This window comes from Syngnathoides biaculeatus, chromosome 11, assembly GCF_019802595.1.
Source record: "Syngnathoides biaculeatus isolate LvHL_M chromosome 11, ASM1980259v1, whole genome shotgun sequence".
In the NCBI taxonomy this organism is placed as follows: Eukaryota; Metazoa; Chordata; class Actinopteri; order Syngnathiformes; family Syngnathidae; genus Syngnathoides; species Syngnathoides biaculeatus.
In genome coordinates this window covers 19,332,652-19,348,819 of record NC_084650.1, presented here as the reverse complement: position 1 = coordinate 19,348,819, position 16,168 = coordinate 19,332,652, and the positions used below count along the sequence as shown (strand labels likewise).

The 16,168-nt window shown below is 45.1% G+C and overlaps 1 protein-coding gene across 3 annotated transcripts in view; it reads left to right on the top strand.

Moving 5' to 3' along the window:
* Positions 1-16,168, top strand: part of psd2 (pleckstrin and Sec7 domain containing 2) — a 41,184-nt gene that overhangs the window by 9,224 nt on the left and 15,792 nt on the right. Inside the window, exons 3-4 of one of the 3 annotated variants that reach the window (XM_061835452.1) lie at positions 822-1,601; positions 15,747-15,944. In XM_061835452.1, coding sequence (XP_061691436.1) covers positions 822-1,601; positions 15,747-15,944 — 978 coding nt within the window. Of the gene's footprint in view, positions 1-821; positions 1,602-10,281; positions 10,525-15,746; positions 15,945-16,168 lie in introns of those variants that run through there. The other 2 variants (XM_061835453.1, XM_061835454.1) reach the window with 2 other exon arrangements.

Below are 16,168 nucleotides of genomic sequence, written 5' to 3'. Positions count from 1 at the left end.
ACCCTTTTATCAGCTTTAATGTCCTCAAAAAGGGCATTGAGTTCAAACAGGCACATACACACTGCAAAGTACCATTTTTTTCTTTGCAAGCAGGCAAAAACAATGCTGACCATTTCCAGATATTTTATTACTTTGCCAGCCATATAGTTGCATTTGTACAGTATAATGAGACCAAGGTGCACGATTATATAAAATTTTACCAGTTCGATGTGTCATTTATTTATATTTTTGGAGCGTACAATCAATTAAAAATATAAGAGAGGCGGTCAAGAGAGCGGTGACGTGACATACGTAGTGTTTTGCGAGCACGGCCGTGCTGCCGACACACATCACAGTTCCACAGTATATCTTGGATTTGAATTTGTGAGCTGTCCAATTTGTTCTCTTTAATTTTGTTGCTGACCGGAGTTAAATAATCTATCCGAGATACAAAAATAGTCGACTCTGCGAGAGGTCGTAGGCCCCTGTGAGCCTCCGTGTGCACAGTGCAAGCAATTGACAGACTATTCAGTCACACCTCACCCTAAAACAGACTGTTCCGGGCCTTTCTTGACCTCATAGATGTAAATTATTAAATTTTTTTAAAGCTGTAGACACTCCCTTTAAGTAGATAGCTCCCTAAATAGGATGCAGTGCATTTCTACACACCTGCTTCAAATATTATATACATATAATTATACATTGTTACAGTGAAACATTTGTCCATTTTGTGCATATCTCCTGACTACAAAATGATTCTAGCATCAAAAATGAATGTTGTGATCTGACTTATGATGAAATCCAGCGCGAAAGATGTTTTCCTGTTCTTCATCTCGACACAGATTAACAAATGGCATCAATGGCAATCAAGATGACGACGAAGGCGGCGAAGGGGACGATGAAGGAGATGAGGGCAGGCCTCATATACACTTAGACACTTTTAGCTCTGACTTTGAAACCACTGTGGAACAGGCTGACACAGAAGTGGAGGAGGAGGAAGAGGAGGAGGAGGAGGAAGGCGTGCCAAAAGAGGAAGGTGCGAGAAGAAACCAGGACAGTTTCAGCTCAGCTTTTGAGCAAATTGTCGAGCAGGTGCGAGGGGAAGAAGAGGACGGACAGGGGACGGTTCTGGAAGACGAGAGACAGAAAGGTCAGGTGGACAACAGGGATGGCTTCAGCTCCACGTTTGAGCGCATCGTGGAATCTGCCCTGCTGAGAGGCGGGACCTGTTACAGCAGTTTGGACTCTCTGGACGTGCTCTCGCTCACCGACGAGACTGACAGCTGCGTCAGCTTCGAAGCGCCACTGACCCCACTCATCCAACAGAGGGCTCTCTTACAGGGCCCTGAGCCTCTGGAGCTGGAGCTGGCGACGGTTCAAGAGCAGGAAGGGGCCGAGGCTGGACCAGACGCCCCAGCTGCCGACCCCGGGGACGGGGATGGCAGCGGGGCTGGGGCTGCGGCTGTGACAGAAGTCGGAGCGAGCCCGCTGAGGACCACCATCCCGGGAAGCAGGTCGGAGTTTGTTCTGAGTCAGCCGGGATGCTGGGCCATCCCCAATGGATACCATACCGACTCCCAGGAAGCCGCGGAGGGATGTGGAGTCATGCACAACTCTCTCAGGTAGGGAGAAGGTCGGCTTTGTGCTTTAGAAACCCTTTTCGGTAGATGGAACCCAAGTCTAACGATTCAAAACGAGCTAATCGAGAGAACAGAAAACTACTACAACAATCAACATAGTGAAATGAATGTTTCTCTGACAGTTTCAGTCAAAACTGTGATTATGTTTTGATGGCCATACATGTTTTGGGATTTCACGTCATATCCAATTCCGAGCGCATCCAATACACGCTTAATGGCGATCCTGAGGTGTTCTCTGCCATGACCTTGACTGAACCAGCAGGTGGCGTGAGGCGGGTCATGCGAGGCAGCGTGAGGAATGCGCGTCTGCTAGTTGTTGTTGCTCTCGAGATGACAAAATGCTGTTTTTGTGCAAGGTTAGAGGAAAAAAAAAGTACACTCCCTTGGTAGAGGTGACAGCTAAGCAAACAGCAATACGCCACTAAAAATAAATCAGAGTTCTCGAGGTTTTATCATCCTGCCTGAATGTGACCTTCCCTCCCTTTCTGGAAGTTGGAGGCAATTATTAAGGTTAAAACCAACAAAATACAAACAAGACTTCATCTGACTATGAGTCTATAATTTTACAATCATTTTAATTTTTGTTGCATCTTCAGGTGAGAGGTGGGGTAAACAATGGACTGGTCTCCAACCAATTTTTACTTTTAGTAAAATATGCCTGTTAAATCTGAAAGTTAATAATAAATATGATGATTTATTTTTAGAATGGCGACCTTGGCTATTCATTTTCATGAATGTCTTGCCAAATCATCCACCCATGCATCAATTTTCTTAGCTGCTTATCCTCACAAGGGTCATGGGGAGTGCTGGAGCCTAGCCCAGGTGTCAATGGGCCGGAGGCAGGGTACACCCTGAAGTGGTTGCCCGCCAATCACAAGGCACATAGAGACAAACAGCTGCACTCACAATCACACATAGGGGCAACTTAGTGTCCAATTAACGTCGCATGTTTTTGGGATGTGGGAGGAAACCGGAGTGCCCGGAGAAAACCCACGCAGGCACAGTGAGAACATGCAAACTCCACACCGGCAGGTTGGGGGGAATGAACCCGGGACCTCAGAACTGTGAGGCAAACGCTTTACCAGCTGATCCACTGTGCCACCCATGCCGAATCAGTTTTTTAAAAATTTGATTCCCCGAAAAAGAACGAGAACTTCTTCCGCTGTACTATTTCCAAAAACTCAGTAACGCATGCAAATCTGTTATTGGAACACTTTTCCATAACGCCCAAAAAAAATGTACCTTTCATGATAACCGTTGTTTGTATGTATTTGATTGAGGTTGAGTTGAGTTTTCAAAACTTCTTACACCATCCACCCACGAACAAATATCACAGGGCGTGATTTTCACTTCACATGTGCCGACCGGTCATGACGTCGTAACATTGTCAGTGACATGCGGTATGCGATTCAATATTAATATCAATTCAGTATCAACTCTTTTGACCCATCTCATGCAAAAGCCCCAACCTTGAGTGGGTATACAGGAATATACGAGTCACTTTCCATTAATTATCTTAAACAGTACTAAACCATAGCCGAACAACACAGTGCTTGAGTGCGACTGAATGGGGGGTGGGGTAATAGGAACCATATGGTGAGAGCCATGTAACCTGAACTATGCTTGCACGGCTGTTGGGTTTGCCTGCTCACATTCGTTCCCCACATTGCAGCCCCCCCCCCCCCCCCCAGCTCCTCACCCCCGCTACTGTTTCTACAAATCGACTGGAATGCCGAATTGATGCACAGAGCTTTCACATGATGTCCTTGGCTAACTGCTGGGATTTTGTTTTTTTTCGACTGCTGGTGCTTCCCACAGCTCAGTAAACTTTGATCATATGATGTGGTTCCAATTCCGACCCCCCCACCTCCATCTACAGATGTTGTGCTTTAGGCACAGATTTGCTTCCTGGCCACCAGTGCCCGACTGAAAGAGGTATTGTTTACGCGATGACATCATCGTCTTCAGCTTTCCTCTACCCAGCAGGCTCTTAAGTGTGTGCGTCTGAGTGTGTGTGTGTGTCTGTGTCTGCGTGTGATATTATTGCCCCTCTCTACTCGCTGCCTTGTGACACATTTGACCAATTGAATCTCGAGTGGTTACATCTGTTGGGATAGTTTTCTTTTAAAGATGGCAGGCCCATCTATTTTCTCATAGACCCGTCTTTGATTTCCATTCAACAAAAGCTTTCGGATATCTAAGAGGGGTGCAAAAATTTGCCAGCCAGCAGAGTCCAAGTCGGGAAAATCTTTTGACGATTAGAAATGATTTTAGAAGACAGCCAGTTTTCTTTTCTGGAGTTTAAGACAGTAATGAACATTTTGGCATCTTTGTTTTTGTGACTCAGAGCATCTGAAAAGCAGATGTGAGGAAGAGCAAAGATTTCAGCTGCAATTTGACCACTTGTCGTCGTCTTTTGTTCCGACCTCATCTTTTCCCGTTGGATAACTACCGTCATCTTTACTGACGGGGCGTCCATGTATAGAACAATTAAGTAGAACATTTTAACATCTAGGGGTGGTTTTCACGTGACGTCACCCGTTGGGCTGCCTCGAACGCCAGCCTTTTTCGATCCCTGAGCTCCCGTTACTCATACATAGGCATGGTGGACGACATTATGTTTCCAACCGCATTTATTGAAGACACGACCAAAAGCGCTTCAAGCCCAGGCTGACTACTAAGCTACCTGGCATAGACATATCATGGGACTCAGGACTGTATAACAAAGGCGCAGTATTGGGCCCTCGATCTTTTACTCTATTTGACAGAAATCACGAAGGAAGAGCACTTACATGTATGCTTCGGACGGAATGACGCCGGAATCTGATCACTCGGAGGCCTATGCGTGAGACATAAGTGTGTAAACAAAGGCCGCCGGAGCTCTGGGCCGGCTGCCGCGGATGGTTCTTCGGACAGGAATGACACAGAGTCTGATGAGCGAGCTCCAGCGGTGGAGGCCGTTAGCCGAAGCTCGGCAACAAAGGCCCCCGAAGCTCCGGGTTGGCAGCCGTGGATGGTTCTTCGGACGGCAATGACGCGGAGTCTGGAGAGCGAGCTGAGCTTCGGCGTCTGGTGGAGGCCGCGAGTCAAAGCTCGGCTAACGGCCTCCGCCGGACGAGCTCGCTCGACAGACTCCATGTCATTCCCGTCCGAAGAACCATCTGCGGCTCCCGGCCCGGAGCTCCGGGGGCCTTTGTTTATGCACTTACGTCCCGCGCGTACCCCTCCGAGTGGTCAGATTCCAGTGTCATTCCGCCCGAAGAACCATGCGAATATTCAACATTATTTACAGCCACGGGTTCTTAAATGAGAGAGGATTTAACATCACATTTTCAAAATAAAGTACATATTACATGACCTATTGGATACATTGTTCATGCAAACTACTGGATTTCCCCTTTAAATGGCGGCGTGCGGTGGTTCAACAAAAAATGTGATGTCAGTGAAAACAACCCATGCTAAGGTTATTCAGCAAAAGCTAACATTAATATGAGTCTTTGGAAGTGACACATTTCCCTGCAGATCAGCGCGCACAATTAGCGAAGTACACACAATGGTAAAACTGCTGTGAGCGGACAAAAGAAGATTTTTTTTTTCCAAACAAAAACTGGCACGCACTGTAATCCCCTTCAAGCACTGCAAGCATTGCCACATTGTTGGACTGAGCATTTGAAGTGCGATCCAGAAAACTACTACAGATGTATTCATCAATTAACGGATTCAATCAACAAAGATATAAAAGAAAACAAAATAAACACAAGACAGTGAAATGTTTAAAATGAGGCACTGGTGTACAGATATGCCACCATAAAACACATCCGCTCATAAATCCATCCACGAACAGCTTCTGTGAAGCTGCAGATGTGCGCATTTAAATGCGACGCTCTCATCTCCATGTGTTCTGCATCTGTGGCGGCGTATTTGCATGCAAGCACGCCTTTCACGACACGTCCGCGCTGGAAAGATGCTGCGAGCGCCTTCCTCCCCCTCGCGTCGGGGCCTACCAGATCTGAGCCCGTGCAGAGCAGATAAAAGCCAAACACGTTTGATTCCATATGAGAGGCAGCTCTGCCTTGAGAGCTAATCCTTCGCACAAACTGTATGCTGTCATGTGAAGGAACGCGGTTGGATTAAATGGCGCGTACTGTATGCTAGCGTCATCCAGTGCATGCGCAAAACAAAAATACAAGTACAGTGGCACAAATGTGGGTCGTCGTATATCTTGTGCTGAGTCTCTCTTTTCCCACATGTGCATATTTCAGCATGACACAGGAAATAAAACCTTTAATGTGATTCTATAGCGTGGCAAAACCATACTGCGGATTATCCCCTCCTGGTTGTCAGTATAGTGATACACACGCACGCGTGTGCACGCACACAGGAATAGCTCTGGGCTCACACACACACACAGGCGGTAATACGTTGAAATTGCGCTGCATCCTCCCCACCAGACTCGCACACACAGTCGCTGAATCATTTTAGCAGTGACAGATTTATTCGCGTCTATTTATAGCCGCACTCTGTGTCTTTCTCACACGTCTCAGAATTTCACTGTAACAATGACTGCTTGGGTTGAGTTGGGTACGTCTTCCACGCGAGCTTCTTTCTTCCTGTCTGACTTTGATGAGTCAAAATTTACAAGATTTCTGTCTATCTATCTATTTATTTATTTACCATTCTGTGCTGTTTTCCTAGAAGTAAATTCACACATAATTTATCATCACCTCTAAGGAGGTTTTACTGTATCTTAATTAATTCATCAGGATAGATAATAGAACATTTCCATTTTAAATATTTTTCATGTTTCAGTCAGGCCGTGTGGTGAGGCAGCTGGTAAAGCTTTGGCCTCACAGTGTTGAGGACGCGGGTTCAATCCCGGCCCCGCCTGTGTGGAGTTTGCATGTTCTCCCTGTGCCTGCGTGGGTTTTCTCCGGGCACTCCTGTTTCCTCCCACATCCCAAAAACATGCAGCATGAATTGGACTCTCTAAATTGCCCCGAGGTGTGATTGTGAGTGCGACCGCTAGTCTCTTTGTGCCCTGCAATTGGCTGGCGACCGGTTCAGGGTGTACTCTGCCTCCTGCCCATTGACAGATGGGATAGGCTCCGGCATTCCCTGCGATGCTCGTGAGGATAAGCGGCAAAGAAAATGGATGGATGGATGTTTCAGTCAGGGTGACACAGTGGAAGACTGGTTAGCACATTTTCCTCGCAGTTATAAGGACCTAGCTTCGAATCCCTACCCAGTCTGTATTGAGTTTGCATGTTGTCCCCAGACCTCCATGGGCTCAAAGGGAACTCTGGTTTTCTCCCATATCCCAAAAACATGCATGGTAGCTTGATTAAAGGCTCAAAATGGCCCATAGGTGTGAGTGCGTCCTCTAATTTGATGGAAACCAATTCAGGGTGTACCCTGACTCTCGTCTGTAAACAGCTGGGATAAGCTCCAGCATGCTTGGGACCCCAGTGAGGATAAGCGGTCCAGAAAATGGATGGACATTACAGTAAGGTCTCTCAAGGATGTCAGTCTGCATTTTGCCAAGTCCGCTGAGATGAGCTGCAGCCTCCAGTTCATTGCAACCCTTAGCGGGATGAGTAGGTTTTAGAAAATGCATGGATGATAATCAGTCATTTGAAATCTCAGTCTTTTTGTCCTCCTCCCTAGTTGAGGCACATTCAGTTCTTAGGGGGCTAAATTCAAGTGAAGTAGAAGGGATTTTATTGATGGACAAAGACCCATTTACATAGATTTTAAATAACTATGGTAATGGGACTTTGAAATCTCAATTCAGATTAAACTAGAAACCCGAAGAAGTCCATAAAATGACCACAAAATACATTCAGGGGATTTGCATGAACGGGAAGGAGTGACTGGACTGTGAAAATCAAGGGGGCGGGGATTGCAATGTATTCTGAGACTAGTATCAGAACATGCACTCTGCGGGTGAGACATTCAAATACTGCATATGCATCACATGTCCGTTGCTTTTAAGGATTTGAAGACAAGAGGAGTCAGTGTTTTTACTGGCGGGTGCACACGTTCAGAAGCTGCCAAGTCATCCTCTGTGTTAGCAGCCGTTGTGCGATCACATCTGTGCCGCAGCAGGTTAATGATGGAGCCGTTTGTGAGAGACTTCAGCAAATGACAAAGGTTATCCATGAGTCATGGAACTTTGTTTACAAACTGATCAAAGGCTACGCTTTAAAATGACTTCTGGCGTTGGCGGGTCAACCTACAAGTGTTCCTCTGCAAACCGCAGCAAGGAATGGAACAGATCGCTACTCTGGAGACATACCGGTTAGCAATCCATCACTGCCGCATCTCTATTCTTATCTTCTGTTATACTTCGGACCTTCCAGCTGCTTCTCTGTCATCTTCTTCTTTTTTTCCTTCTTTCCACTTCATCGGAAAGAGGAAGGCGGGCGTGCAATGGCGTGTGTCAATATGCGTTCCTGTTCTTTGGCCTTCAATACATACTGCTGGAGTTTCACAATTACATTCCGTCATGTATCTTTGTTCATACTTCTGATGAGCATTTGACTACGTGTCCTTGATGGAGTATGGAAAAATGGCGAAATAATGATTCCCAGGCGGCACGGTGGATCAGCTGTAAAATGTTAGCCTCACAGTTCTGAGGTCCAAGGTTCGATCTCAGTCCTACCTGTGTGGAGTTTGCACGCACTCCGGTTTCCTCCCACATCCCCAAAACATGCAACATTAATTGGACACTCTAAATTCCCCCAAGGTGTGATTGTCGGTGCTACTGTTGTCTGTCTCTATGTGCCCTGTGATTGGCTGGCAACCAGTTCAGGGTGTACCCCGTCTCTTGACCGATGACAGATGGGATAGGCTCCGGCATTCCCCGCGACGCTCGTGAGGATAAGCGGCAAAGAAAGTGACAAATTAAAAAAAAAAGAGAAAATGCATGGATGGATGATTCCCAATATTATATTGATGGCATATCGGGGGTGTCGGGCTGAAGCTTCCCATGTCCAAATTTGATCAACCCTAAAAAGTTTTATAATTGCCAATAGATGCCAAGTGATGGCAGAAAAGCACACATTTTCTACTAGACGGGTGATGGCGTGTCTAAATGAAGTATCTCCTCCAACTTCAACACAGTTCCTTGGCACCAAGAGATTGAACAGTATGCACTTAAACTATTGGATTAAAAATGACCTGACATGGGTTATTTGGATAAGCCAAACCATTTCTAGTCATTGGTTATTGTAAACTAGCTGGGCTGGGGTACCGGTGTCACGTTGTGTGGTTGGTTGGGATCGTATATAGCTGAAAGCGGCCCCAAAACTGGTCTGAATTCTAAAATATCCATCCACCCGTCCATTTTTGTTACCGTTTATTCTCACCAGTGTCACAAGTCTTCACTTAACCTACCATGTGTGTTTATGGGATGTGGGAGGAATCTGGAGAAACCCCAGAGAAAACCCAAACAGGTACTGGGACTACAGGAAGGCTGGAGCTTGGATTCAAACCATCAACCTCTGTACTGGGAAGGGGATGTGCTAACCAGTCAGCCGCCACGTCCAAACCATAATTGTGTGATGTCACACATGCACTTGCAAATTTTATCAGTAAACATCCATCCATCTATCCATCCGTTTTCTTTGCTGCGTATCCTCACGAGGGTCGCGGGGAGTGCTGGAGCCTATCCCAGCTGTCAACGGGCAGGAGGCGGGGTACACCCTGAACAGAGATAGTCGCACTCACATTCACACCAATTTAGAGTGTTCAATTAATGTTGCATGTTGATGGGATGTGGGAGGAAACCAGAGTGCCTGGAGAAAACCCACGCAGGCACGGGGAGAACATGCAAACTCAACACAGGCGGGGCCGGGATTGAACCTGGGTCCTTAACACTGTGAGGCCAACGCTTTACCAGGCGAGTCACTATGCTGGCCACCTCAGTAAACATGAAATATGAATTAAAATTATTCAGTATGGAGGCAACCAATCAGAGGAAAGGCAGCGGACACAAAACTGGATCAAACAGAAGTATTTTTCATTTGGGATAGACAGAATGTGCATTCAGAGGGCCCTTTTTTGGACACTCATATGACAGAACCAAGGATTCAAAAAAAAAAAAAAAAAAAGAAATTCACGCTCGAGTCTTTGTTAAGACAATCACTCTATTGAGGTGAATATACCCAAAATACACAACTCAATTTTAGTGATCAAACTTAAACCCAACGGCCAATACCAATAACTGTGTTATGAAATCAACTGATTATGTTTTCTCCTTTGTCCAGCGCATCTCTTTCCCAACAGAAGATTTATCTCATTTTAATCATGTTGGGTAAAACCGGGCCCACTTCGGACAATATTGACCTGATTTAAGAGTGTAAAAACTGTCAGTCCCCCCCCCAAAAAATAATAATAAATCAATAAATTCATAAACACCATGCAGATTTAAGAGAGAATCCAGGATGTGCCGGGCTATTGGAAGTGATGTGTGACACCATAGGAAGTGAAGGCGGCCGGGACCGGGACCGGGACCACCGGATCCATTATGAAAGCACAACACACTCATCAGGAAAAGTCTCCTCAGGGCTCGGCTGCTCCGCCCCTACATCCTCTCTCGCAAGGGAAGAAACTTCTAGGAAAAAAAAAAGTCCAAATGCGTCCCGTCCCCCCACCCGTTGACAGTATGGCGGAATAACACTGCGACGTATCATTCGGAGGTTGCGCTTATTACGCGAGCGCCGAACTTCCGCTCGACCGCGCTGACTTTCGGACTCGGCTCGGAGTGCGAGGACCCAACGGACCCGCGTGCGGATTCGCGCGAGAGCCGGATGATGTGTCGCTCGGACGTCGCGCCTTCGACCCGTTCTGAGACGATGTGGAAAGAGGAATATGACGCTCACTTCGATTTTCTGCTGCAACTCCTGTAAGTTGAGCCGTGATATTTCCCCGACTTTTTTCCTGTTTTCGCACCGTTGCAACGTGGAAAGGAGTCGGGCGGAAAAGTCACCGACATCAATCATGGCAGGTCTTTTCATCGCACTTGTAATACATCTGTCAAAATGTGCATTTTTAAAACGTCATTATTTTTTTTTTGCATTGAAATGATAATAACACGGTCCCGCGGCAGCCTGTAATTTCTCGCCCTATTTTTTCCCTTCATATTCAATTATGGTTTCTTTCTTCCTGTGGTTATCTTCGTGAATGTACTCTGACCCGTGTGCTGGTCAGCAGTTTGCTAAAATCAATATATGAGTTTGCACAAAAAAAGCAGCTCTAGTTGACGAAACAGCGGGTTCAAGTCAGACTGTAAACATTGCAACAGTTATTATTATTTTTTTGCAGATACTGTATCGTATTTTATAATCCTCATCAGGTAAACCTTCCTGACACACAAAAGCTTTTCAGTCCACAATTTCACAACTGCAGATTGCCCCTCGTGCCACCGCGATCGCTTAGTGTGCCACTCATGCTCACAGTCATGTAAACACACCCTAGTTGCAGACACAACCGAGGCGTTCCCGCATCTCCAAAAAGAGATTACAGCGGTTGACTCACCGGCATGCACCATCTTGCTCACCTTCGTGCGTCTCTAGCACTGATACAAACATTTAAAGACACAGTGGACAAAAAACAAAATACTGGACTTGGGTGAACCTAGCAGTGAAATCGATTAATCAATCATCAAATGAGTCCAAAACTGTTTCCATTCATCGTTTAGAGGCCTTGTTTAACTAAAATTTGTTCAAATTTCCTGATTTCATGCTCTCAAAAGTAAATGTTCCCCGATTTCTGCAGTCCATCGTGAAAGCAGGCTGATTTTTATTTTTGTGTGTAATCAAAATAAGACATTTGCAAGCATCTGCCTTTACTTTGGTAAACAATGAACAATATCCCCCCCCCCCACACATTCTTTGACTTGTTGCAGCCCAAACCAGTAAATGAATCATAATGACAGTATGGGGAAAAAAAGAATAATTTCAGAACAGATCTGCATCTAATGTGATACTGCTTTATTGTTATCTGATTTTGTTTCATCATTAAACAATAACCAAATGAACAACAATAATCAGTTAGGAGTTAATAAAAACTATTTTGCAATAAACTTCTAATACAAAATATTTTCAAATCACATTTTTCAATACATTTTTGATGGAACAATGGTTAAAATAATCAGTTCAAAAAATATTTCATGCTATTTTGCAGAGTATTATTTACAGACGTGCCTCGCATTTGAAAGGTCTAATACCATTTTTGCTCGATAAACATAATCTGACTGATTTATGAGTTTTGTCGGCGTCTGCTGAATTCATTTGCTCCGACAAGCAAATGCAATTTTCATTCCAGAAAAACACTTTAATGATGTTTTCCCAAGTATTGCTGGCTCATTTATTGTATATGAAGAAGGGTTTTCCCCGAGTTTATTCGGTTATGTATTTCTGCAAACACATGAATCCTCCTTGGCCCGCAGGAAGCATCTTAATCAGATCCCCCCCCCCCCCCCCCACATACCAAGCAATGCAACGCAAAACTCTTCTAATGGTTTCACACTTCCGGACTCAACAGCTGCCCACCCTGTCCCTGAGGATGAGCCGAGAGAGCCTCCACATGAAAGGAATTTTGGCAGATACAATCTGCACTTTACTTCGGGGTACTCAAAGTCCACGTCTTGTGTACTTATGGTTCACGAACACCTGGGCGTCATAGCTCCGAGCACGATATCCCGGGGAGAAGTGATGTCAAGGTCGTGGATGTTGTGGAAAATAATTAGGGTCTTATTGAATCAGAGGAGGAAAGAAAACACAACCTTGGATGTCACGAGATTTTCAGGGGTCGGGGGTGGGGTCACAACAAAGGCTTAGTCAGCTTCTGTAGCTGGCAGCGTTCAGTAGGGCTGTGGAAATATTTGTTGGTCGGTCTTGTGGGGGTTTCTTGGGTGTCACTCTCCATTCACTTTTGGCTTTCGGGTTTATGACCAGCTGCACAATTGAGCCTGGCAGAGCCTCACGACCCAATGGACCACACGGCGCTCGGCTTCCGCCGTATCCATGGTAACTGGCGAATCCCAAATGGTAATGGCTTGTAATGTATTGAATTTGTGAGGCTAATGCAATTTGATTGATCTGATTACGCAAAAAAAAAAAAAAAAAAAAAAATGCCTTCTGAATCATCTGGCAGGAATTCTGACATCCCACCCTCAGGAAATTAAGAAATCCCATTTAGAGTGATGGAGGGAAATAGGAATAATGGTTTATGTTGAGAAATATTCTGTTCAGTTGCTCATTCCAAAGTGACAATTTATTCTGTATGATACATGTTGTAGGTTATCTTTCTGGGCTCAAAGAATGCAACTTTTTTTTTTATGAAGTAAGCAAAAGTAAGCTTTTCTGCATAGTACTGTAGAACTGGTATTTTAAACATCCTCCTTTGGGTTTACTAAATAGTGAAATTGGGCTCAAATAACACACTTTTTTCCACTTTTGTGATGACTGCTACTGTTGTAGCAGATAAATGGCTATAACATACTGCTATTGTCTTGTAGTATTACTATTCCTCTTTGTCAACAAGAAACTGAATTAAAGTGGGTGGTGGCCAATTGGATACTTTTATGGTTGGGGAAAATTGCCATAAAGGTAATATTCATGATCATCCAATTTATTTATCACAATATTAAATCTTGCAATGACATTTACATGCTACATACTTGCTGTACTGTATGTGCAGCATTGCATATAAAGGGGAAATCCTGATCTTTGCATGAACTGTGTATCCAATAGGTCATGTAATATGTACCCCATTTTGACAATGTGATGTTAAATCCTAGAGCTGCATTTAGTAGTGTTTTGAGAAGATTTGTATTGATAATTATGAATTTTCAGGGGCGCTGGCATTTTCGCGAGTCGCATAACCTACGCGGGCGGATGTGACGTGTACCGTGGCGCAACAAAGGCTCGATTACATGGGACACCATTTATGCCCAGCGCCGATTTCTCATATTTATCATCATCTGATGAAGAAATAGCAGTATCGGTTGATCAGGAAGACGGAGGAATACTTCCATACAGATTTGTGGCTGTAATTAATGTTGAATATTCGGATGATTCTACGGGCGGGAATGATGCGGAGTCTGACAAGCGAGCTCCATCGGTGGGCCCGAGCCGAGCGTCGGTAGTGGTGGAGGCCTTTAGCCTAGCTTTGGCGTCCGGGGCTAACGTCCGGGGCCGCCAGTTCTCGCTCGTCAGACTCTGCGTCATTCCCATCCGAAGAACCATCCACACCTGGAGACCTTTGTTTACACACTTATGTCCCGCGCGTAGGCCTCCGAGTAGTCAGACTCCACGTCATTCCACCCGAAGAACCATCCAAATATTCAACATTAATTACAGACACAGATTCAAATCTGTATGGAAGTATTCCTCCGTCTTCCCAATCAACCGATACTGCTATTTCTTCATCAGATGAGCATAAATACGAGAAATCGGCGCTGGGCATAAATGGTGTCCCATGTAATCGAGCCTTTGTTGCGCCACGGTACACGTCACATCCGAGCACGTAGGTCATGTGACTCACGAAAATGGCAGCGCCCCTGAAAATTCGGAATTGTCGATAAAAATGTCATCATAACACACAACAACAGAGGATTTAACATCATATTTTCAAAATAGGGTACATATTCCATGACCTAAGGGATACACTGCTCATGCAAACCACTGGATTTCCCCTTTAAGCTTCGCATTACATACATTATTGCATAACTCATTACAGAAGTTATAGATTTATCTTTATAGAGGTATACTGTATCACTAAAGTGTTCTTCACCAATTTCCTTTTTCAAAATTTTTAGGGGCATGGCTAAAATGATGCCTAGTAACATATTTTAGCTCAGGTACGAGTCCCCCCTTCCCTCATATATCATAATTTGACCACCGTTGTTTGCATCAACAGTTATCCAATGTAATTGCAAGTTGCCTACTTTTGATTACCTGGCACATCGCTATTGCCACAGCATGCAGTTAGCTCGCTAGCTGTACTTATTCCCTGGAAATAAATCCACCATTTACAAAACAGCTTGGTGACGTTATTCTGTATTTTGTGTCATTCATTGCTACAGGAATATGTCTGAATTCAAAACATTGTAGGTATATAACTAGCGGGAAGTACATACTCAAAATTCAGCCATGTAGTGTGAGCTACTGACTGAAAGACAAGTGCTGCCATGTTTGAAATACAAGAACCTTTCCCTGAATTGTCTCTGATGTGTGGATTTACACGGCGACACAACACCAAGCGAAGATGTGAGACTAGGCCGAGGCAGCCTCCGGAAGCCCATTAGCTCACGAGCTAGCTTGTGGCTAGTGCCTCTCATTACGCGGCGGAAAGCCCCCCCGACCCCCCGCGTCGCTGTATATTTCAGGCACAGGAGGATTGTCTCAAACGTAGGGTTGTGTAGGCATAAGAAACATGCTGTGCGTTGTGCAGAATGACTCAGTTAACAGTTAAAGCGGGGCCTGCTTTTAACGCGTTCGAGACAGAGGCACTCTTCTCTGTGGCGTGTCAAATTTACAAGACACATTTATTTACACTTTATAGCAACTTTTAACTATTTGTCAACTTGCATAACTGCTCCCAATAGGGATGACTAAGTAGTGTACATCCAGTCCGAAAATGGAACAGAGGACTGTGCCTCAATGTCACAGTCTCGCATCCATAATTTGCCAGATCGGCAGCGAGTGAGCACGAGACGGACAACTTAGTAGGTCAGCTGAAGCCGTTTAGCTCGGGGGCAACTTGAAGGCCGAGAGAGAACATTCAGTGCATCTTTAAAGATCTTTAAAACGACACAGGCTGGGTCTTGTTGTTATGAGGCTACATTTTCCACACCAAAGTGGAATTTTGTAATACTTGAACCAAAGTTAGTGGGGCTTTTCGTTCTCTGAAGCAGGTGAGACCGGCCTCAGGTATATAAGCTGTGATCACGGAAAACCGGGACATCGTTTCAGTGGGAAAGTGGGAAAAAAAAACAGTACAAATCTATTTGGTTAAATATGCGTATGTAATTGCAACGTAAGTTATTCTAAATTATTAGCCCTAACACCTTGCTCGTGTGTTTGTTTTTGTCCGCTCGCGTGTTTGCGCTCCTCCGACCAGCGATGCCAACCTCACAGACGTGCTGTCTGACTCAGACGAGTGCGAGTTGGGCAGTCTGGAGCATTTGGAGCGCGGCAGCACCGACACCCTGGCCAATGGCTGCCGAGCGGACTACGAAGCTGCCAAAAGGCTGGCCAAGCGGCTCTATCACCTCGAGGGCTTCAAGCGCTGCGACGTGGCCAGACACCTGGGCAAGAAGTGAGATCATGCAAGCATGAATATTACTCACAAAATTTTAGCGCTATTCTGCGGTCCGGGTGAAATTTCAAGATCTTTGTTAAGTCCACTAAAGCGTTTACAGGTGAATGTATGTGATTTGACCTTCTGAAAACTTCTGAATCCACATTTGCTTTTCAGTGTTTTCGGTACCATTTTTGCACAACGTGATCTTCTCTAACAAGGAGGTGAATGGCAAATTCCAC